This window comes from Pan paniscus, chromosome 6, assembly GCF_029289425.2.
Source record: "Pan paniscus chromosome 6, NHGRI_mPanPan1-v2.0_pri, whole genome shotgun sequence".
NCBI classification, from domain to species: domain Eukaryota; kingdom Metazoa; phylum Chordata; class Mammalia; order Primates; family Hominidae; genus Pan; species Pan paniscus.
In genome coordinates, this window is record NC_073255.2 from 44,231,403 (window position 1) to 44,254,648 (window position 23,246).

Consider the following 23,246-nt stretch of genomic DNA (forward strand, 5'->3'; position numbering starts at 1 on the left):
AAATAACCTCAAACCAAGAGATTAAGCCCTCAGCCCAGCCCAGCCCCACCCAATTCCAGGCATAGAATTTCTAGGGACATCTGGGATGCAATTTCTTGGTCCAAAATGTCCAGAGAAGAGCTAGGTCTTCACCTTTGGCTGCTGAGTTTTTATGTCCTGGAATATTCCCAACTAGTATGAAAGACTGCTCAGTGCCAATTTTGAGCTTTCAGGACTCTGCCTGTGCAACTAAGAGGAGGGCTGCATTTGTTGGTGCTAACTCACATGACAGATTGGAGCACAGGGGTTACACAGGAGCTCTCAGGACTGAGTCACCAGATGTGTGAGGCTCTGGCCAGTTGGTCCAATGTGGTGTGAGAGATAGTAAAGTATATATATTTTTTATATATATATATATAATATATATACATATATAGACAAATATATATCTAGACAAATATATATAGACAAATATATATATAGACATATATAGACAAATGCATATGTATTTATATATAAAATATAGACATATATATAGACATAGAGAGAGAGAGACATATATATATATATACACATTTTGGAGACAGAGTCTCGCTTTGTCACCAGGCTGGAGTACAATGGCACAATCTGGACTTACTGCAACCTTCGCCTCCCAGGCTCAAGTAATTCTCCTGCCTCAGGCTCCCGAGTAGCTAGGATTACAGGCACACGCCACCGCACCCAGCTAAATTTTGTATTTTTAGTAGAAACGGGGTTTTACCATGTTGCCCAGGCTGGTCTTGAACTCCTGACCTCAGGTGATCCACCCGCCTGATCCACAAGCGTGAGCCACTGCAAGTAGCCTGTAAAGCATATATATAATATGTATTTTATATATTTTGTATATATATATATATATATATATATATATATATATATATAGTAGAGACGGAGTCTTACTCTGTCACCAGGCTGGAGTGCAGTGGTGTGATCTCGGCTCACTGCACCTCCGCCTCCCGGGTTCAAGCAATTCTCCTGCCTCAGCCTCCCAAGTAGCTGGGATTACAGGCATGTGCCACCATGCCCAGCTAATTTCTTTTGTATTTTAGCAGAGATAGAGTTTCAGCATGTTGAAGCACATATTTTTTAAAAAAAACATTCAGACAAGTTTGCCTCTAAAATTTCTACTCTTTTCTGTAAATATTAAAGAGTGAAGCTCCCACCACGTTCTCAGTCAGGTAGAGAGATTTTCAACTCACTCCTTCACTCGATAAACATTTATTGAGGGCCTACTGGATGCCTGGCACTGTTGAAAGAGTCAAAGATACAGCAGTGAACCAAAATGCACTTTTAGAGAACGGGAGAAAGAGGATAAACAAGTAAGTGAATAATATAATATCAGACTCTAATAAGTTGTGAAATAAATAAGACTAGATGGAGAATTGAAGGGTTTCTTAAAAACTTTTATGATGGAAAATTGTGAGCATATATAAAAGTAAAAAAAAAAAAAGTCTAATGAGCCATATAGATCCACTATCCAGTTCCTACAATGATCAAATCAAGACCTGTCTTCCATATCCCCACCCACCCTCCCACTTTGAACTATTTTGCACCAGATCCTAGACATCATATCATTTGCTTATAAATCTTTTGGCATGAATCTCTAAAAGAAAGGGAATGCTATGTAGATAAGGTAGTCAAGGAAGGTGGCTCTAAGGAGGTGATCTGGGAGAATGGGAAAAAGAGTTCCACTGGTGGAAACAGCAAAGCAAACAGCTGAGGTAGTTGAGGATCTGCAAAAAGGCCAGTCGGACTATCCCAGAGGGAATGAGGAGGAGAGAGGACTCAATCCTAAAACAGCAATATGACCAGAAGTTCCTAGAAGGAATACAATTATTACAGCAAAACTTATATGGGGCTTATTATATGGCAGGAGCTCTTCTAGTATTTTGCCTATATTAACTCATATATTCTTCACAACAACCCTACAATGTCATTACAACTATTATAATCCCATTTTACTACAACTAAAGAAACAGACACAGAGATGTGCAGCTAACTACGGGCAGCCTCAGAATTTGAACTGAGGCAATCTAGTTCCATATTTCAAGTTCTTAATCGTTTCACTGTGCTGCTTCCACTTTCAAGGTAGAATGGTGCATTAATTGCAAGACACATTTCTGAGCAACTCTGTGCTGCCTCTTCCAGATCTCTCTAAACCACCACCCCTTCTCCCACTGACCCCTAACCCCAGATTGCCGCCCCCTCCAGGTCTGGATACTGCTTCCTGGCCAGCTTATTTTTTCCTACTTCCCTTCTCTTCCCACTCAAATCTTTTTCCCTGTTAGCTATACTCCCTATGAGGGTGGAGAACATGTCAGTCTGTCATTCGCACTGTATCCCCTCACACAATGCCCAAAACATAGTGGGTACTGAATAAATGCTTGGTCCCACAAGACTGACACCCACTTCAGCTGCCTGTTGCAAGTAGGGGGTCCCCAGATTACCCACACTTCTGTCCAACTTGGCTACAAATTGGAGATTCCCACCATTCCTTCCTCATGCACAATAATTTGCTATAATGGGTCACAGAATAGAGGGAAACATGATTATCAGTTTATTATAAAGGATACAAATGAGTGACCAAATGAAGAGACACATAAAGCAAGGTCTGGGTTGGGCCCAGTGGCTCACACCTATAATCCCAGCGCTTTGGAAGGCTGAGGCAGGAGGATCACTGGAGCCCAGGAGTTTGAGGCCAGACTGGGCAATGCAGCAAGACCCTATGGCTACAAAATCAGAAAAAGGCAGGAGAGGTGGCATGAACCTATAGTCCCACATACTTGGGAGGCTGAGGTGGGAGGATGGCTTCAGCCCCAGAGTTCGAGGCCGCAGTGAATTACGATTGGACCACAGGACTCCAGCCTGGGCAACAAAGGGAGACCCTGTCTCAAGAATGTAACAAAAAAAAAAAAAGAAAGAAAGAAAGAAAGAAAAAGAAAAGAAAGGTCTCAAGGGGTCCAGAGTGCAGGAGCTTCTGTCGCCAGGGAGTTTGGGGTGTACCACCCTCCCAGCCCATGGATACATTCACCAAACAGAAACTCTCCAAATCTGTTGTATAGGGTTCCATTATGAAGGCATGATTGCTGAAATCATTGGCCACTGGTGATTAGCTCAGTCCCCAGCCTCTCTTCCCTCTCCTTCGTTCGGGAGTGGGGCTGCAAGTTCTATCCCCGTAGTCACAGGGTTTGGCTACTCTACCAGCCAGGTCGAATTCTTCTAGAGCCACCTCATTAGCATAAACTTGGGTGTGGTTGAAAGAAGCCTTCTTAAGAATAACAAAAGATGTTTTTCCTACCCCTATTACTCAGAAATTCCAAGGGTTTAGGAGTTCTGTGTCAGGAACCAAGGATGAAGACAAAATATATATTTCTTATTATGTCACAAAATGATATGTTCCACCCAGATCCCCTGGAATCCCTCTTTTTCCATGAGTTGCCCCCACACCTTGGGCTTTCAATGACCTGCATCTGAAGGCTTTCTTCCAAGGACTCCCTCAGGCTCCAGGATCCATTTGACCCCAAGAGCAAAGAGCCAGCAGTGCCTGAGCATTGCCAACCCTCATCTTCACCCCACGGGCTGTTAACCAAGGACTGTCAGGTATAGGGTATGACAGCCCAGCTTCCTTCCCATAGGGTGGGACAATGCTGAGACCCTACAAACACTCCAGAGCCTCGCGCTGGGTCAGGTTTCCTCCCTTCCCTTTTCTGTTTCTGGGAAAACTGACCAAAAACCTTAGGTTACCTTAAAAATTCCTCTGTTAGCCAATATGGCTGTATATTGGAACACTCATAGAAAGTTACTATACTTCCAATTTTACCATTAAGTGAAAATAAAATATAATTAATTCTGAAACGATACCAAAATCATGGGATTTTACATTGGTGAGTCAAAGTGTTGTAGGACTATCTCCTTAGTTCAGCTAAAGATGAGGTCCTTGTCATACAGCCACGAAAAATTAGGACCACAGACAATTTGAAGGGTGAGATAAACAGGATTTATTGGGCAAAAAGGGAAACAGGGACTCTCTGCAAAGCCAGAGTCCCTGCTGGTGCACTTCCTGATTGAATCCCAGCTTCCACCCAGGAAGAGGAGGGGCCAGGCTCCTCCCTGCTGCAAACAGCGTGGATTTCTGTGGCTCCACCCCAGTGCACATTCTTCCCAGTGCGCAGGCTGGTTGGTGTTTCTCTGGGGACCCCTTTCCACCTGGCTGTCTCAAAAGGTATTTTAGGATGTTGCAGTGCCTCAGAGGCATCTCTCAATCTCAAGCACCCCAGCCCCAAAAATCTCTCAGCAGTGGTCAATGGAGACGGTTGGCAGAGAGTGGGAAGGTCAGCATCTAGCACATTGCCACCACTACAGGGAAGGGTGGGCAGACAGTGAGCAGCAAATCCTGGCTCAATACTGGAACTCACAAAACAGGTTTTCTAACTGTTATGAGGGTATTGTTATAACACAACAATAATGATGAGACCCGGGGGAAAAATTTAGTAGGATAAAACACACATCAAGCACGTTGTTGAGATAAATATGGTCACTCTTCCAATATTTGTCTACTGATAATTTCTTGACTTTTTAAGAGAAGACTTGAGGGTAAGATGTGGAAGTACTGATTTGGTTAGAAGAATCCCAAGGAACCAAGAGACACTTTTTCATACACATAGGAAAAGTCAAGGTCCTAATGTATGTAAATGAACTCAAAAGCTGCATTTGCCCTGCTGTTTCTAGGCATCCACAGCCGAGTCATTTCAAACCTTAAATGAGGAGTGAATAGTGATGAATGCGTTTATGAATATCCTCATTTGAAAACAATGACACCGCAGTCCCAGGGTTCTAAATTGAAAAGTTAGTAGCAAAAAAGAGCTGCTCCAAAATCCATACTCTATAAAATCCACATAGCTCATGAGAATGATAGAACTATAGATCATGGGCAATTATGCTCCAAAGAAAGGTTTTGAGGCAGCTGCATTCATAAGTCCCTCTTAGAATGAAGACATAAACATAGGAATATAATACCATAGCTAAATTGCCTCATCATGCTGCCGTATTTTTGTACATGAGATTTATAATAATAGAATCATATAATCAGCCCATTTGCATGAAAAATATTATGACTACTAATGTTCAGATTTAAGGAAACTGAATTCTTTTCAGGATACAAACTATGCATCTTTCAGAGAAAGAGAATATGGGACATGACTTAGAGAAAACTTTCTTCCATCATGTGATACTATGTATGGTGACATCCATATGACATCATCTAAGGGTGCTCCCTAGGGATACTTTATCAAAGCTTTTTTTCTCATCACCATTTAGTGTACACAGACAGCAAGGAGATGCACAAAGTATATAGATTTGGAAATATGGATTTATTCTCATTATGAGATGAGCACCAAATATCCATATTGATATGTAGACATAGAAATAAATCACTGTAAATCCTAAAGGAATTTTTTTTGTTGTTGCAAATCTTTTTCCTGCATTCCCTCACTATCAAATCAGCAACTGTGAGATGGACTCATTCACAATATTTTGACCTGAGGCAGGAATTAGACTCCAAAATGGGTGCCCTTATGGAAACCTAACGAATGTTGCAAACTAAGGATGAGGAAAACATACTATAAATAAGATAATGTCTTCTCTTGCTGTCACCTGCTGACCCTGGCTTCAGACTCTAGGCACTACTTTCTCTACAGATGAGCTAATCCCATCAAATAGGACAGGCCCAAGACAAGCAGATGAAGCCCTGTTTTAAATACTTGTTGCTTATGCTCTCTACTCTAAAATACTTTTACACATTCTTCAAGCTGATCTTTTTTTTATAAGAAAAAAAAGTAAAATAAAATTGCTCTAAAAATAGGGAATAGTTACCCTTGTTCCTATTATTTCCAAAGAAAAAAGATATTTATGGAGGTGAGTTCTAATTCCAAGTTGATTAATTCAAAATCTTCATGCACAGTATAAACCATCAGAACATTAGCTACCATTTATTAAGAAAATAATGTATGTTAGGTATTATTCTAAAACTTTTGAGTGCATTATCTCATTTAATTCTCATCCTAACCCTGTGTGTGATATTCTTTTTACACCCATTTTACCCATAAGAAAATGAAGTGTGGTTTACTTAAAGTCACAAACCAAGGCAGTCTGTTTTCAGAGCTGATGCCCTCAGCTGCATTAATGGGTGAGCAGGGGAATGTGAGGCTTGGAGCCCTTCCTCACTGGCATAAAACTACTTTAAAAAATTATTCTGTTGTTGTATTCTCTAAAATTCCAGGGATGAGAAAACTGTCTTAAGATATCAATGCTTCTCTTAGTGGGATTTAGACTCCAGAAGTAGAACTTGATGTATTCAAGGCCCAGAATCCATTTGTGTATAACATAAGAACTCTAGCCCTCTGCAAATCCTTCCTTTAGAAAGCTTCCACATTTATCAACAAGCATACACCAGAATTCATCATGTTTTTAAGCTAGTCTGTTGAAAACAAGACCTGTATTACAGTCAGACTTCATTTGGGCCATCCTTTGCTGGTTAGGTACATTGGCAGTGAAAGATCTGAAGGCATAAACTTGGCAGCAGCTTCAAAATATCCAGTTGGTCCCGGAACAATAACATGCTCATTATGTGCATTTATTGTTCCTGGGTTCCCCGCTGTCCAAATCTACCCAGAGTCTCCAATCAAGAAATATTGATAGGAGCAGTGCTAACATGATATGACTGGGGACAATACAGAGTGACATGACCCGAGGTGATGAGAAGAACACGTGTGGTTTCCTGACCACCCCCTCCACTTCACTCCCACATATTTTAATGCATATTACATCCCTGCCTTGGCAGTCACAGACAGAGAAGCCAAAAGATATGTATGTATAAAGTTACATCCATCAACACCACCAATGGTCCTCCTGGAATGCCATCAGCTTACAGATTGGCTTGCACCCACTGTCTGTGCACACCACACTCCGTGACTGTGGTTCTAGCTCTAGTTCTACAGGGACAGCAGGGCATCTCCCCAGAACCCAGACAACTTCCACAAAGACCTACTGGAATGACGGTAGGAAGTAAAAGAGTCATCTGAGTTGGCATTTGCTTCATTAAGAGGGAAAGGCAGCAAAAAGAGGACCAAATTAGATTTTAAGCTAGGACCAGAATACAGAGGAAATAAGCATTAAAAATAAGCCAAACCTATATATTTGTGGTTGCCAAGGCAGCCATCCAAAGCAGTTGAAATATACCCATTTCTGACCCCAAAACACAAAAGCTCAGAAGCCCACTTTTAAGTAGAGACTTTGTTTTGTATTCAGAATAATTGTTTATCCTTTATGCAATACCTGAATTTGCAGCAAACTGCATGGGACTATATCTGAACAACACACTAGTGTCCTAAATGTAGGAAATTCTCAATCTATGCTATTTGGTATCCAGAGAATAATTCTATAATTTCCTATATGAATTTTTGATCAACATAGATGTTAGGGAAATGCCTTGCAATTAATAAAAAATATTTTCATTTCATTAAATATAAATAATTGTCTATCTTTTTCGGAAAGCATTCTGTATGTAGATATTTAAATTGTTCACCCAAAATTCATGGACCAAATCCATAGTCAACACTAAGATCCAACTGAACATAATTTAATCATTTGTTGAGGATGAAGAAGCTTATTTTGAGATATTCCTGAAACTCAAGAATTTCATTATGATTTCAACTTGTATTGCATGAAAGAAATGCAAACATGGCAATTGATAGATGACCTAAAAATATTGTACCAATGGGCAGTGTCTGTACCGGCAGTTCGGAGACAGTATTTCCCAAGCAGTCTTCTCACTTCAGAAGTTAAAAAAAAAAAGAACACATTATGAACTCTTCTCACTTCAGGTAGTCTACAAACAAGGAGAGTTACTTCTGGATGCATAGTTACCCCATCTATCCTTTAAAGACATACTCCAAAAATCAAAATCAAGACCAACCTGAATTTTAAATCCCATGGTGGTAATCTGGGATAAGACAGGGTTTCTCTTTAGGCTGATGAGTGAGAATTTTTTTCTCCTTAAAAAGAAAATCATTATTGTCTTTTAGGAGAGAGATAAAGGCAAAAGACATAAAGTAATCAACTTAAAATGGATTCTCATTTTTTTAAAAAATGTGCTGGGTCAGCAGAATTACTGAAGAACAGTTATGTGAAATTTAGTTATAAATGAATAAAGAAACCGATAAGATAAAGATACCACATTAATGAAAATATAATTATTAAATTCCTGTCCTTTTTGATGTTTTCTCTGATAATTAATATTTCCTTCTTCATAAGATAGTATAATCTCTAGGCAAATTTCCAAAGAAATTAAGAAATAAAATATGATTTGAAGGGAAGAAGGAAAAGAGAGAGAGAAGAGAGACTGAGACAGAAAATGAAGAAAGGAAAGTTTTTAAAGTGGCATTTTTAGAAGAGCTTCCAAGACTTGAATTAGGTATGGCATTAATTTTTTTCCACCAAGTCTTAGTCATGGCAGGTTTCTGAAAAAATGCAGGAATTTCATGGATGTGGGAACTGGTGATGGAAAATGCATTCTTTCCAACACAACAATTGTTGTACTTGAGAGAAACTATATGGGAGAAAAAAAATCACCCTAGAATAAATACAAATGAAATTCATGTATCAAAACCAATACTGTGAAAATAGTTTAAATGTTTCTTGAATTTATATCTAGTCATTAACCTAAATGCAGATTTTAGTTGAAGCCACACTTCTGCCTCATGGTCAGAAGGCCTGAAAACCTGTGGCGTGGAAAATTGGCAGGAAGGAGAATATTGAATTGGTCTCCATGGAAAAACAGATTTTGGCAGCCATAACCTCCTCCCCGGCAGGTCTCTCTCCCACTCTCTCTTTCTTCCTCCCTGTTTCACTCTTGTCCCAGGAAAGAGGCTGAGGAAAGACCATATATCAGCTACAACAGCAAGCAGTTGTCAATCTGACCATTCATCGAACAACCTTTCTCATTGGCCTTGAATCCTGTGGTTTAGGTTAAAGCCCCAAAATTGTCGCAGCCCTAGACTCACCCTCTGAGAGCACAGAGGCCATAAATTCCATTTCTACTGGCTTTGATTTCCTTCTCCCCTCAAACAAGAAAGTGGGGTGGAACACCTGCCTCGCTCGATGTCCCTGAAAGAAACTGCAATTCACAAATGGAAATGATAAATTCATTCGCAGAAATCCTAAAAATCTATTCCTCTCTTTCCCCGATCCCCATCCTGTTTACTCTCCTATTCTGTCTGGTTACCTCAGGGAAAGAAGATATTTCCTGAGTTTTATTTAGTCTAGAGGGCTTCTGCGAAATCATTTCTCCACCCCAGGAGGTCCTAACAGCCCACCTCACCCCTGAAGTTCAGGCTCGTTCCCTCCTGGGCTAGCCCTAAACCCAGGCTCCATCAAGCTCCCCAACATTTTCCTTCCAGCCTCGTTTCCATCATCCCCCTACCCCAGAGCTTCCGGGGGAATGTTCGCCACACCCCTCCGGTGGGTTCCAGGCCCTTTGCATGAGCGAATTGAGGCGAGAACTACCTCCCCAGAGTCAATGTTGTGTCCGTGTGCTGTGCCTGTGCCTCTCGGTGGTTTTCATGGTGATCTTTTCTCTCTTTGCAGCTGGTTAATAATCCACTAGCAAGTCAGGCTGCAGCGGCTGCAGCAGCCATGAGCTCCATAGCAAGCTCACAGGCCTTTGGCAATGCCCTCTCCAGTCTTCAGGGGGTCACAGGTCAACTAGTTACTAATGCACAAGGACAGGTGAGTGGGAGATGGGAACAAGAGTGCATTTTTATGGCAGATTGAACTCGGAAAGGAATTGAATTTCTTTTGCATGACAGTGATATGTAACCGCATCTATTCGAGGCAACTAAATAATGTTTACTAGCAATGTCAAGAATAGGAGAAGGGTTGGGAGGTGTTTCAATATTTTAGAAGCAAGATTTTTTTCCTACCTCTAGATTGTCAAAGTTTTATTTTGTTTTTATCTCTGTACTATGACTCATGTTATGACCTTATATGAAGAAGTTACTTTGCATTACAGGGGCATTCTTTCAAAAAGAAAAAAGTTACATCTTAAAAATAAAATGTCAGTTTTGCTTTTTTTTACTTTTCACTTAAGGAAAAACTTGGATAATGAGGGAAACTGATCAGTTTCCTTCCATAATTGCTGTGAGAGAGATATCAAAATTAGTCTTAACAAAGCCAATTTTTGAATATATGGGAAGGTGATGAAGAAGTCTTGTAAAAGCAACAAAGAAAAGGGGTGAGTTAGAATGAAGCCAATTGCAAGTCAGCCCCATGGCCCCTGGCCTCCTGCCAATTCCTACGGAAGCCAGGCAACCTCTGGCATGCTTGTTGATTTACTTCAGTATGTCAGGGGTAGTAAACTTTCCTCAGGTCATGAGAGAGGGTCTGTCCCCTCACGCTGCTAATGTGCCACGTAATGTTCATACTAGATCCTGGAAGAGCTTCAGACAACCCAATAAACCCAAAAGCTGCATAAAAAGCAAACAAGATGAAGCCGTTGATGTCGGGGTACCCTCCATCTGAAGGCCTGTCTCAGAGCCCAGTGGTTAGGACACTTGGTTCTCCAGTGTGACTGATCATGAAATCCAAGGGAGAAGGAGCTAGCATTCTCACAAAGACTTTTCCCCCCAACCTTATCTATTTGCCCAGCAGTGTGTTTGCATACTCCCTGCTTGGCCTGTTCTGTGGAGAGCAGGCATTTCGATGTCTTGAACCCTGTTTTTATTTTACATAAAGAGTAAACAAAGATGCATTATAAGCTAAATCGTCTCTGTCTACATCCCAGGGAAAAAAAAGCTGACCTTGTTTTATTTCCTGGGCGGGTGCAGGATTGTCCCGTCAGAACCCCGAGGGCTGAGATGGAGCTTGTCAAAGAGAGGCCCCATGTAATGAATCATCTTATCACAGGTGCACACCGCACATATTAAAGGAGGGTTGTATGAACACTGTGCCCTCTACAGTAACCTTTCAATGTCTGCTTTAACCCTTGTTCCAATCCCTTTTCATCAAAAGATCATTTTATGCAGCCAGCTCTAAATGGAGGCTCTCAAAAGCCTATTAAGATTTCTGGAGGGATGGGGTATTGGTGTAGAGGAAAAGTTGGTTTTAATATCTATAACTCATACTCACATCAGGTCGCTGCTTCGTAGAGCTGTGCCCAGAAATAGGACACCCTGCCTCACTCCTGCCAGGGAGCTGGCCCTTGAGATGTAAATTTTAGGAGTTCAAGATAGAAACCATATCCACTGACAGATATTTCCTTCTGATTTTTTTGTTCCTACATCTAAGTAAAATACACTGATATGCTCCATCACTTGAATATTTGTGATGCAGAAAATCCATTATTATTTAGAAGGAATTATTAGGAGTTTATTCTTCTGATGATTTAAGGGCTGATTACTTTGCCAATTAAATATTCTCAGGAGCTAGAGTTACTACACTTGCTTTTTTTGGCCTTTGCCAAACCCCAGGGATAGCTTTCCCAGCCCATAAGTACCCATTAGAAAATGATCTTCCAAGTAGAAGATTGATTGGTACTGTGCATACATTGAATAAGAGTTGACTTTAAAATATCTTATTTTAGAAACTGTGGTGTGATCATTTATTTGATGTGGTACACAAACCTCTTAAAGTGGAAAAAAATTACATTCACAGAAAAATCAATAATGCCTACTCATGAAATCTTAAGTTTTAACACATGTGCCCAGTGGGGTCATGTCTTCCACCTAGTGCAGAAAGAGTTCAAGAGTTAAAATACTCAGACTTCCAGTGGATAATTGGCCATATTCATGTAGTGATATGGTTGGTTTTGTTTGTTTTTTGTTTTTTTGATGTTCAGAATATAAACCCGGTTATCTTCCCAGGAAACGGTGCATGTCCTACAACTGTTGGCACAGAGATACTTGTGTGGCCCTATGAAGTGAGGTGAACAGCCTGTGGTCAAATTACACCAAAAGAGATAGGCAAAAATTTTGTGTTTTTTGTTTGTGTGTGTGCATATTCCTTTGGCTTATGTTAACATGGCACAAAAGGTAGCAATACATTGGAACCAGATTCTTACAATTAGCCTTGCTCAAAATACCATGTAAAGTAGGATTACTCCACCCAGCCCATTTTCAATTTCTTAAAAATCTCCATAGCACTTTCCCAGAAAAGGTACAAAGAGAAAACTCTGAATATATTTAAAGATTCTTTCACTTGAGTTCTTGACATCAACTATTGTTTACATTTGGAAGTTCACCCAAGAGTAATCACATTAAAACCTAAACCTAAGTGTGGAAAGCATGTTTTACTCTACTGATAGTTTGGTGAGGTTAGGTCTGTTGAGAAGGGTGGGGTGAGATGGGGGTTCTCTTATCAGAAATGTTCTGATCCTCCCCTTCCTCTAGATTCTTTTGGCTACCCGGAAACAAAAAGCAAGATTCAGTAGTTAAGACTTTGAATTCAGACCTACCTGGGATTGAGTTTAGGCTCCACCTCTTTCTGGTTTTATGATCTTGGAGCCATGACTTAACCTACCTAAGCCATAGTTTCATTCTTAATGTTCAAATTGAACCTACATGAGGCAGCCACGAGACATACCCAGTGTCTCACAGGGCCCACAGCCTATGCCAGTGGTGCACTTTTGCAGGGCAAGCAGTCCTAAGGCTGCCTCCTCGGCTGGGCAGATGTCCACCCCACGTGGGGAGACATGCCAGAATCTTCCGTCAGGGTCTTGGCCCTTAACTCTCAACAGAAAGAAATCCCCCCTCCTGGGACTTGGCAGTTTTGCTTCCCTATCTTGGCATCTGACTCTGTTTCTGTTAACTGGATATCAGTAAATTTAAAGAGATACGAAATCTCCATATATTGAAGAATTTTATTCCTGCTCCTTTTTTTCCCCAACCAGTAGTTATTTTGAGCAAACATGGAGGAAAAACTTCAGTTGTTTTTATAACATTCTAACTCCACCCATTCGTGTGTCATTAATTCAAAGAACAGGCACTATTCAATAGAGTTATGAATTTGAACAGAAATACTGCATTCTAAGGTCATAGAGTAGAAGCCAGGCATGGTGGCTCATGCCTATAATCCCAGCACTGTGGGAGGCCAAGGCAGGTGGATCGCTTGACTCCAGGAATTTGAGACCAGCCTGGACAACACGGCGAAACTCTGCCTCTACAAAAAAATTAGCTGGGTCTGGTGGCAGGCACCTGTAGTCCCAGCTACTTGGGAGGCGGAGGTTGCAGTGAGCCAAGATTGTGCCACTGCACTCCAGCCTGGGTGACAGAGTGAGACCCTGTCTCCAAAATAAATAAATAAAATCATAAAGTACATATCTTACCCAGGGATGTTAAAGGCTCTAAAGTTATATCGTACCCAACTCCACTCTGAGGTGGGAAGGTAGCATGTGTCCTCCTGACATTAGTAGTCATGAAATTGATCATGACTATGGCATTGCTGAGAAAAACATCCTAGTTCTCTTTGTTTACTGGATCTGGAAATCATGCAAGTATGGCAGGTGGGCAATGGAACGGGTGCTAGCTGTGGACTTGTTTGAATTCCAGGTTGGCCCATAACTGGCTCTGTGACGTTGGGCAAATTACTTGAGCTCTCTGAGCCTCGGTTTTGCCAATTATAAAGTAAGGATAATAAAATCTAAGCTCCTAGGTTATGAAGATTAAATGAGATAATGTGTGGAGAAAGCCTACCACAGTGCCTGAGTACACAGGTATTCTCAATAAATGATTGCATAATTATCATCATCATCATTGTTAAGAGTTTTGACTCATAGTTTCTGGAAAGCTATATTTGATCTGGACATGCAGCAAGAGGCAGTACAGTGTACAAGCAAAAAGAAAGGGTTCTGGAGCCAGACTGCCATCCACCAGCTGTGAGACTGGGCAGTTTCCTTATTCTGTGCTTCAACTTCTTCATCTGAAAAATGGAGATGATAATAACACCAGGTCCTAGGACTAAAGTCCTGAGAATGGCATCAGGCACATAATCATCACTCAATAATGCTATCATCCAATAAATGCTACCTATTAATCAAGATGGTATGTGTTTTCAGTTCATAACTGTGCACAAAAACCCATGCTGAAGTCTGTGTATGTGTGAGGAGTTTGAGAATGTGAAAATCTTGGTAGTAGGACATTAAGTTATTTTAAGGAAATCTTACTCTTATCTTGGATAGTTCAGTAGGGAGGAGGGAAAATGTGAGTGTATATATGTGCTCTTAACACTTATTCAGTGGGTATGTTCAAGATTTGGCAAGTAGATTTACTATCGATTTGTTCAGCTATAGAATTGGCTTCCCTGGTGCCCCTGGCAATATCTCCTTATTGGCGTTATTGCAGAAAAGTAAAAGCAAATGAAATTTTATTATATACTGGTGCTAAAGAAAGCATTCTACATTTTAATTGAAGCTCAGAATGTTTCCTGATGAAATTAAGTCCTAGACCACTGTGAAATTTTCTTAAGTGGCAGCAAGTAAAGTCAAACGCGTTGGTCCTTAAAAAGCCAGTCAAGGGGGGGGAAGTCAACTAAAAATTATTATTTCAATGTATTAAAAAGAAGGAAAAGTAAAGAGACTTACCTAGTCAGGTTACTCAAGAACGCACATACTATTATATGACAGCTGAGCAGAGTTGGTTTGGTGAGATTTGGAAGGATTTTCTGGATCAGTGTAGGATAGGGGCTGCCTCCTAAAATGACCACAAGGCCATGACGAAAGAAAAGCAATCAAATGGTTCTAACAGTAGCCTATGCATTATGACTTAAAGGATATGCCTTTGATTGTACAAAACCATTGATTGCCACTCAACTCTATTCAAAAGCTCTAGGCTGGAGAGGTGTGGATGGAGAGGCAGGAACACCACCAGCATCATAGATGGACACATCAACTGGAAGGCCATCCCAATGTCATCACTTTCAAACATGGTTAAAAATACGTATCTTAGAATTGAAGCAACGTGACGTTCAGATGGAGATGTTGCTCTGGGTTGTAATAAGACAAATAACATCTCCAGAGAGCAAGAGAGTAGCTAAAAGAATGGACTTTTATTGGAACCCAAACACTGTCACTTCTTAGTTGTGTGGACCTTGGATATGTTATAAAACCTTTTTCTGGGCCTCTGTTTCCTCACCAGTAAAACAGGAATGATAGGCTTCTCACATATATTTGTTGCGGGGTTAAATGTGGTAGAAAAAGTGCTTGGCACAGTGCCTGATATATGCCATAAGCATTTAATAAATCATGGCTATTCTCTTAGGATGAAAAACCAGCAATTAACCCTGAACTGTGGGTTGCTAAAGTAATTAGCCCATCATTTAAATACATGAGAATCTTTTAAAGCAAATCACTGCAAAATAAATGAAGATAAAGTTGTAGTAAATGCAAATCTCAGCCAAAGGACTGAGATATAATGAATTTATTCAGTGAGTGTTGAGTCCCTCTCTAGGTTTTATTAGATCTGCCAAAAAGAACTAACAAAGCCATAGCTTAACACATTTGTAAAATTATTTTCAAACCCCATGGAAAAGAAATATGTGTAATTCTGACTATGTGACTAAATAAATGAGGTGCATTAGAAATATCCTGCCAAAGCCAGTTGATCAGGAGTTTAGGGAGATTCACATATATTACTTTATTTCATTTTAAACAATGAAACATGTTAAATGTATAGAAAATAATTTTTGCAAAACAATACAAAAGGCACTCTTGTTTAACCACCTAGATATTAACAATTTTTTCCATATTAGCTTCAGTTTTCTTGCTTTTTTTTTTTTTTTTTTTTTTGAGACGGAGTCTTGCTTCTTGCCCAGGCTGGAGTGCAGTGGTGTGATCTTGGCTCACTGCAAGCTCCGCCTCCCAGGTGCATGCCATTCTCCTGCCTCAGCCTCCCGAGTAGCTGGGACTACAGGTGCCTGCCACCACGCCTGGCTAATTTTTTTTTGTATTTTTTAGTAGAGACGGGGTTTCACCGTGTTAGCCAGGATGGTCTCGATCTCCTGACCTCGTGATCCGCCTGCCTTGGCCTCCCAAAGTGCTGGGATTACAGGCGTGAGCCACCGCGCCCGGCCTTCTTGCTTATTTTTAAAAGAAACAGAGGGGTAAGAGCCGCGGGAAGCAGCCACAAAAAAATAATTAATTAATTAATTTTAAAAATTTTTAAGAAAAAATAAGAAACAAAACATGACAGACACAGCTGAAACCGTAGCACCTTCTTCTCCCATTCCCAAGGTGATTACCATGATAAAATGAACACTTTCCATGCACGTTCTGCATTTTTACTCCAAAATATTCATTGAAGAAGCAAGATACGAAATAATATGTACAGAATAATACCATTTTTAAATACAAAAAAGGCAAAAGACTATATTGTTTCTATATTTTGAATAAATAAGAATCAGACATGTTTTGTTGAAAATTCAGAGTTGGTGTCTGTATGTTTTCTCACAAATATTATGAACAGAGCAATCTATTCATATCTCTTTGCTTAACTAATGGTTTTGGCCATCTTTTATAAGCCAAAAAAAAAATCTGAAAAAGCTTGTATTGTCTCATTTGCAATGTCATTGTAGGAAATTTTATTTTAAAAGGTGTAAAAATTAAGTCACGTTGTGTGAACTATATACTTCAAGTAGCATTTTTTAAAATCGAATAACATTTCTTAAATCAGCTCTTTCTAGAGACTGGGAAATATATATGTTCATGGGATTAGTAACATTATAGGAATATTACCCTGACTTCATCTGAGTTATAAAGATAAAACAATAAACAACCTCAATCTTTCTACTAACATACCAAATTTCCCCTTAGAGCCCAGTTGAGAGCTTTAGTTCCTCATTTCAGGAGAAACAGTTGCATTAATGCCGTTTTTCCCTAAATGTGCGCTTCGGGAAAATAACGAGCCCCTCAGATGCCCCACAAACGACGGTCCCCTGGTCCGAGGAGCCGGGCAGCGCCGCGCAGCCGTCTCGCGTGTGACCCACCCGCGGGCGGAGCCAGGCGGCAGGGCTGCCCCACCGAGCTTCACCCCAGCAACCCCTTTAACTTTCTTAACCCTGTTTTCCCCAACCGAACACTTCCCAGAGTTCACGCTGGCAGAGCCCACTTCAAAAAATGCTGCAGGAAGCCATTCACACTCATTCCTATCCACGTTTTTAAAAATGCGAAACAGTGATTTAAATCAGAACAGAACCTCTTCCAATGGGGATTTCCTTTGCAACCGGGGCTTCGCGGTGATTTCTGTGCTGTTTTGAGGGCACACACCTACATAACACGTTTGCAGAGATAAGGGATCTCAAACTGTTCCCAAAAGTCCCAGGGACTCGTAATATGCAAACCGAGGGCAAATGAACGTGGGACGATCCGAGGCGCTCGCTGAAGGGGCTCTCCTGCAGTGCCCGGGCAGAGGGAGAGTGGAGGGGGCGGCTGTGGAGTGAAGGGCGGAAGTGCCCTCGCCGTCCTGAGGCCTGGGACCCTCTTGAAGGTAAATGGCGCTGTTGAGCCCCGATGCGCAGGGACTCCGCGGGCGGCGGACTTGACAGGAAGCTTTGCTGCGGGGCGGCCCAGCTGCGGACACGCGGGACGTCAGAGCCCCAGCAGAAGCGCGGGGCTGTGCCTCCTTAAGACTGCGGGTGCGGACCCGCCCAAGGTCGCCCCGCCCTCCATCCTTCTACCCCGCCCCCCACCACCACATTTCTGAAATGAAAGAGTTATCAATCGCTTTAGGGTTAACTTAAAGAACTGAAAGGAAAGCCCTCTCTGAACTCTTTCTTTCTACCCTCCTTCCCCAGCAAAACTCAGCAGTGCAAGCTGCCATGTACCATAAAATGGGTGTGCGGGAATGCACAGTGAGAAATCTAGTTTGCAGGATTCTCTCTGAAGATTGAGCTAGAGAGGACCAAGTTCTCTCTCACCTAAAGCAGAACTGGGATGCTGTCACTTTTCCCACTTCTGGCTGCTGCAGCGTTTTGTTTATCTTTTTAAATTTTTTGTTTGTTTTTGTTTTTTGAGACGGAGCTTCACTCTTGTTGCCTAGGCTGGAGTGCAATGGCATAATCTCGGCTCACTGCAACCTCCACCTCCTGGGTTCAAGCGATTCTCCTGCTTCAGCCTCCCGAGTAGCTGGGATTACAGGCGCACACCACCACGCCCAGCTAATTTTTGTATTTTTAGTAGAGACGGGTTTCACCATGTTGTCCAGGCTGGTCTAGAACTTCTGACCTCAGGCGATCCACCTGCCTCAGCCTCCCAAAATGCTGGGATTACAGGCGTGAGCCACCGCTCCTGCCCCATCTCTTTAATTTTTATCCATGAGTATTTCGTTTTCCTGGGAATTGGGAAACGTTTTCTTGTGGAGGCTCCTAAATCTAGTCTGTTGGCACATCCTGTCTGTCTAAAGGATAGGAGAGGACCAATTAACTAATGAAGCTACCTAAATAACAGCTATAATTCTAAACAGGTACTACGTAACAAGATGCCATTTACAAACAGCTCCCTCAGAGCTAGTCTGACATATTAGATCTTTCTTTCATGAGCATAGTTTACATTCCAATTAGTGCCCCCTTATGGCAAAATACTATAACGAATGTTCACATGACTTCTTACTGTGTGCAAAGCTCTTTAACTGGCTTAATTCTTAGAAGAGTGCTAGGCTTTAGCTGAATGTTCCTTTGGGCCAAGTGACTTCCAGAAAAGAACAATGAAAATAATATCTCCCATGCATTAAGCCTTCACCCTGGGGCTGGTATAATCTATAATCCTAACAGAGCAGTTCATGGTAGGTTTGACTATCTCAGCTGCACAAATGAGCAAATTCTCAAGACATCAAGGGTTAAGTGACTCCCTGGGATAACATCTTCTGGAAGTGGCAGAACTGAGATTTGCGTTCCAAGTCCATTCCCATCTTTCCATATCACCCTGATTTTCTCGGGTTCAGAGTCCTGGTTCATTTCCTGGCTGTTCCGCAGACATGTCACAAACTCCAGAACCTTCATTTCTCCGTCTGCAAATGGCAATTGTAATTCTTGCTCTGTCAACCTCACAGATTTCTCTTGAAGGCATACACACACACACACACACACACACACACACACACACACTAGAAAACTGTAAAGAGGTGTAAACCTTACCGAATAATTACAGGGTATTTTGACTGGTATTTTTACTATGATTATGTTTGCTAATCAAAGAAACCGGACAGGTAGTGTCAGGGAATTGTCTAAAGCAATGAGACATTCTTGAAAAGTCTGTATCAGATCTCCACTTCTTGCCAGAGAAAATCGCCTTAAGGTGTCCATAGGTGTCCTGCCTTCCAGTGAGGCAACGTAGCAATGAGGAAAGAAATGCATGATGAGTGCTTCGTATGGGCACTCATCAAATGAGCCTTTCAGAGCTCGATAGAAAACCCTATCCCAGTGAATCTTCTGTTGGGCTGAAGATTGCAGCTGAAGATTTTGTTGTCCCACGCAGCACAGTGATGTTAGAATTGGTTGAGCTCCTAATGTGGCAAGACCCCACACATTTCTAGATCCACCCAGAATGAGGTAAACCCTTCCAAAGAAAAAGAGAAACATCGAATGCTGTATTTTAAGTCTTCTTACTCTGTGGGATTGATAGAGCAAGAATTACAAGAATTCTTTTGAGTCTAAGACACCACTGATTTTAAATTACACTTAAAGTCATACCAGTGATTTTTGGAGAGGAGGAAAGAAAATACCACATTTAACAAGTATATCAATTGTTAGAAGTAGCCTAATTTCAAAAATGTTAAAAATGTAAAAAAAAAAAAAAAAAGAAGTGATCATTGAAATGTTATAATTGAGGGGGATACTATAATTGAGGAAATATGTTATTTATATCCTGAACCAATTCCAGTATCAATAAGACCATACAATGGGCTGTTGATGATGGCTCCTTTTTAGTATTTAACAAAAAGTCAGGGATGGGAGTGGAAGCCATTTATATCTCAGCTTTTCCAACTATAGAATGAAAATTAAACTTGATTTGAGGAGAAGGAGGGCGGACAAGAAAAGGAGGAAGTGCTGAATTTTGATTTAGCATCCTAGAACAACATCAGTTCCATCTGCAGACTATGTTTATAGTTAAGATGAGCATTATCAGAGAGGAGAAAACATTAAATTCACATGTGAGTGACATCAAACTTTCAAATAAACATTCAGTATATCATTTACCACACCATATGCCCAATAATGCACCCAACTTTCTTGTTGGTCTGTGAGCTGTTACATGATGAATACTCCTAAAGATGTCATCAACTCACAGAGCCAATAAGAAAGAAATGAGAAATAAATCACAGTTAGGTAGGAATGGAAAAGTCACAACTCACAACAGTGAGAGGAGCCAGATTAAGTTCAAATGTAGGCCTTTGAATGACCCAATTGAATTTAGTGCACTAGCCATTACTCCAAATTGCCATTTATCTCATCAACTAAGCTTTCCTACCTGTATAACTAACAATATAAATAGATCCTGAGAAGATGTCATCAGGTGGAGGGTTCAGAATACTACAGTGAAGTCAAGATGTGATGCAGCTTTATATTTGTAAGTAAATGCTGTTAATCAAACAACACAAAGATACACAAACAGGAAAAAAATGTTGCACACTCCCTAGATGAGATACTTGCCAATAGATACAATAAACCAATCTCCTTAGAGTAACAGAGATGGACAGTGCAAATGTCCATGTACTCACATGAAAGGTGGCCCAGGATAAAGAACATGGACTTTCAAATCAGACAAATCTGAATCCTGACTTCATCTGCAAGCAGCTCTGCCCCCGCTGGCAAGATATTTAATCTTCCTCAGCTAAAGTTATCTCTTCCATGAAATGACACCAATATATTCCTCTCAAGTTTGTTAGGAGGATTAGTATTAATAGCAATAATAAATTAATATGTTGCTGCCACTAATTGAGCACTATTTATGTGCCAAGCAGCTATTTATGTGCCAAGCACTTGATATATTACTTGTCTTTACTACCACACACAATATGGTTTATTCCCATTATACAGATTAAGAAACTTCCAATATCACCCAACTAGAAATGGCTGGATTCAAACTCAGTTATGTCTAATAGAGATTGCTTTTAATCACTGTACTGCAATAATAATTCAGAGCATTTTGTTTTGTTCACTGCAGCTAGAACCAAGTGGCTAGAACGGCATCTGGCACATAAAGACCATAAATACAGTAATAAAATCTGTGGCCTGAATGGAGTATTTCATATATGCTAATATGCTATTCAATAAGCATTTTTGCATAAATTCATCATTTCATTTCATTCTCACAATGATTTTGCGCTATCATCTCTAATTTACAGCTGAGGAATTGAAGGCTCAGAAAAGTTAAACAGGTCAGGCACGGTGGCTCACGCCTGTAATCCCAGCATTTTGGGAGGCTGAGGCAGGCAGATCACTTCAGGTCAGGAATTCGAGACCAGCCTGGCCAACATTGTGAAACCATGTCTCTACTAGAAACACAAAAATTAGCCAGGTATAGAGGCAGGCACCTGTAGTCCCAGCTACTTGGGAAGCTGAGGCAAGAGAATCACTTGAACCCAGGAGGCGGAAGTTGCAGTGAGCTGAGATCGCACCATTGCACTCCAGCCTGGGTGACAGAGTGAGACTCTGTCTCAAAAAAAAAAAAAGAAAGAAAGAAAAAGAAAGAAAAGTTAACCAACTTTCCAGAGCCATACAGTAAATGATAGAGCCTGGATTTGAGCCCAGATCTGGCTGCTTTGAAGCCCAGCTTTCCTCTGAAGCAAAGCTGCTTTCAGCATAATGTGTGTAAGTGCCTAATACAGTGCCTACCATATAGTAGTCATTTCATAAATATAGTGCTCTCTTCATATGTGTGTGTGTATATATATATATATATATATATATTTTTTTTTTTTTTTTTTAACCCACTCAGGGTGGCTGATCTAAAGTAGAGTCTGTTTGGGTTTTTTGCTTGTTTTTTGGGACTGAATCTCACTCTGTTGCCCAGGTTGGAGTGCAGTGTCGCCATCTCTGCTCACTGCAACCTCTGCCTGCTAGGTTCAAGCGATTCTCCTGCCTCAGTCTCCTGAGTAGCTGGGATTACAGGCACGCACCATCACGGCCCACTAATTTTCGTATTTTTTAATAGAGATGGAGTTTCACCATGTTGGCTAGGCTGGTCCCAAACTCCTGACCTCAAGTGATCCGCCCACCTCAGCCTCTCAAAGTGCTGGGGTTACAGGAGTGAGCCACCGTGCCTGGCCTAAAGTAGGGTCTGTTTAATATATCGAAGTTTTATGTGGATATGCTTTTAAGTGGGTCATCCAGCATTACTGTATCTGATGAAAATGGCAATTGTTTATTTAGTTAACTCACTTCAATTGTTTTAACAGCTAACATTTTGGGGTTGTTGTAAAAAGTAAAAGTAACAAAGGATGTTAAATCCTTGGCACTCACATCTGTCTTGAAACCCATGGTCCCGCCAGCAGGCAGAGAAGACCAGTTTGATGATTTTGAGTCAGCTGCCCACACATTAGTGACCGGGTAAGCTGGACAATCTTGTTTTCTTCAGATTAGCAGCAGCAGCAGCAACAGGCTAGGTGATGCCTAGCTTGCCTCTATGACATGACTATGTGGCTGCTAGACATAATAGCATTCACTTTTCTCCATAACAAAATGTTGTAATTTATTTAATCAAAAGGCAGGGCCACAGAGATATTACCTGCTAGGCTCATTTAACAACTGTTGATTTCCTCTGATGGTCTAGAATGAAAACATTCCCATCTGCCTTCAGTAAATCTGCAAGTAATGTCAGCAAACTATCCTAGATAACCAAAAGGAAGGAGCAAATAACATGGACAAAACCAAAAATCTGTTTTAAATTCACATGGAATTTGAAGACTTTCTTGCAAGTTTAGAATGGAAGCCTTCTTAATATGAGGATCTTCTCAGTATTACTGGGTTATAAAAGAACTATTTAGGATTTTTAATACAAAGGGTTACATTACTGAAAGAAAGAATGTTTATGTTTAAAAGGTGATACACAAATTCCTTCAATGAACACAAAAGGAAATGACATAGTATGTGCTACTCCAGACTCTGAGAATTCATTTTGATTTCTGAGACTATAAAATCATACACATTTCTAAATATTTGAAAAGTAGAGTTTCTGCCCCTCTAGGCTC

At 40.8% G+C, this 23,246-nt stretch overlaps 1 protein-coding gene and 1 long non-coding RNA gene across 5 annotated transcripts in view; one reads left to right on the top strand and one right to left on the bottom strand.

Annotated features, from left to right (window-relative positions):
* The window catches only part of POU6F2 (POU class 6 homeobox 2), a 491,076-nt gene that overhangs the window by 419,114 nt on the left and 48,716 nt on the right, over positions 1 to 23,246 (top strand). For all 4 annotated transcript variants that reach the window (XM_057302852.1, XM_057302850.2, XM_057302851.2 and 1 more), the window contains exon 6: positions 9,661 to 9,801. In XM_057302852.1, the coding sequence (XP_057158835.1) occupies positions 9,661 to 9,801 (141 nt within the window). The remainder of the gene's footprint in view (positions 1 to 9,660; positions 9,802 to 23,246) is intronic.
* LOC130541696 (uncharacterized) lies at positions 7,662 to 9,407 on the bottom strand. Its single transcript, XR_008955784.1, has 4 exons — positions 9,395 to 9,407; positions 9,078 to 9,180; positions 7,991 to 8,069; positions 7,662 to 7,847 (listed from the first exon to the last, which is right to left on the bottom strand). It is a non-coding gene; the product is annotated as an uncharacterized LOC130541696 (long non-coding RNA).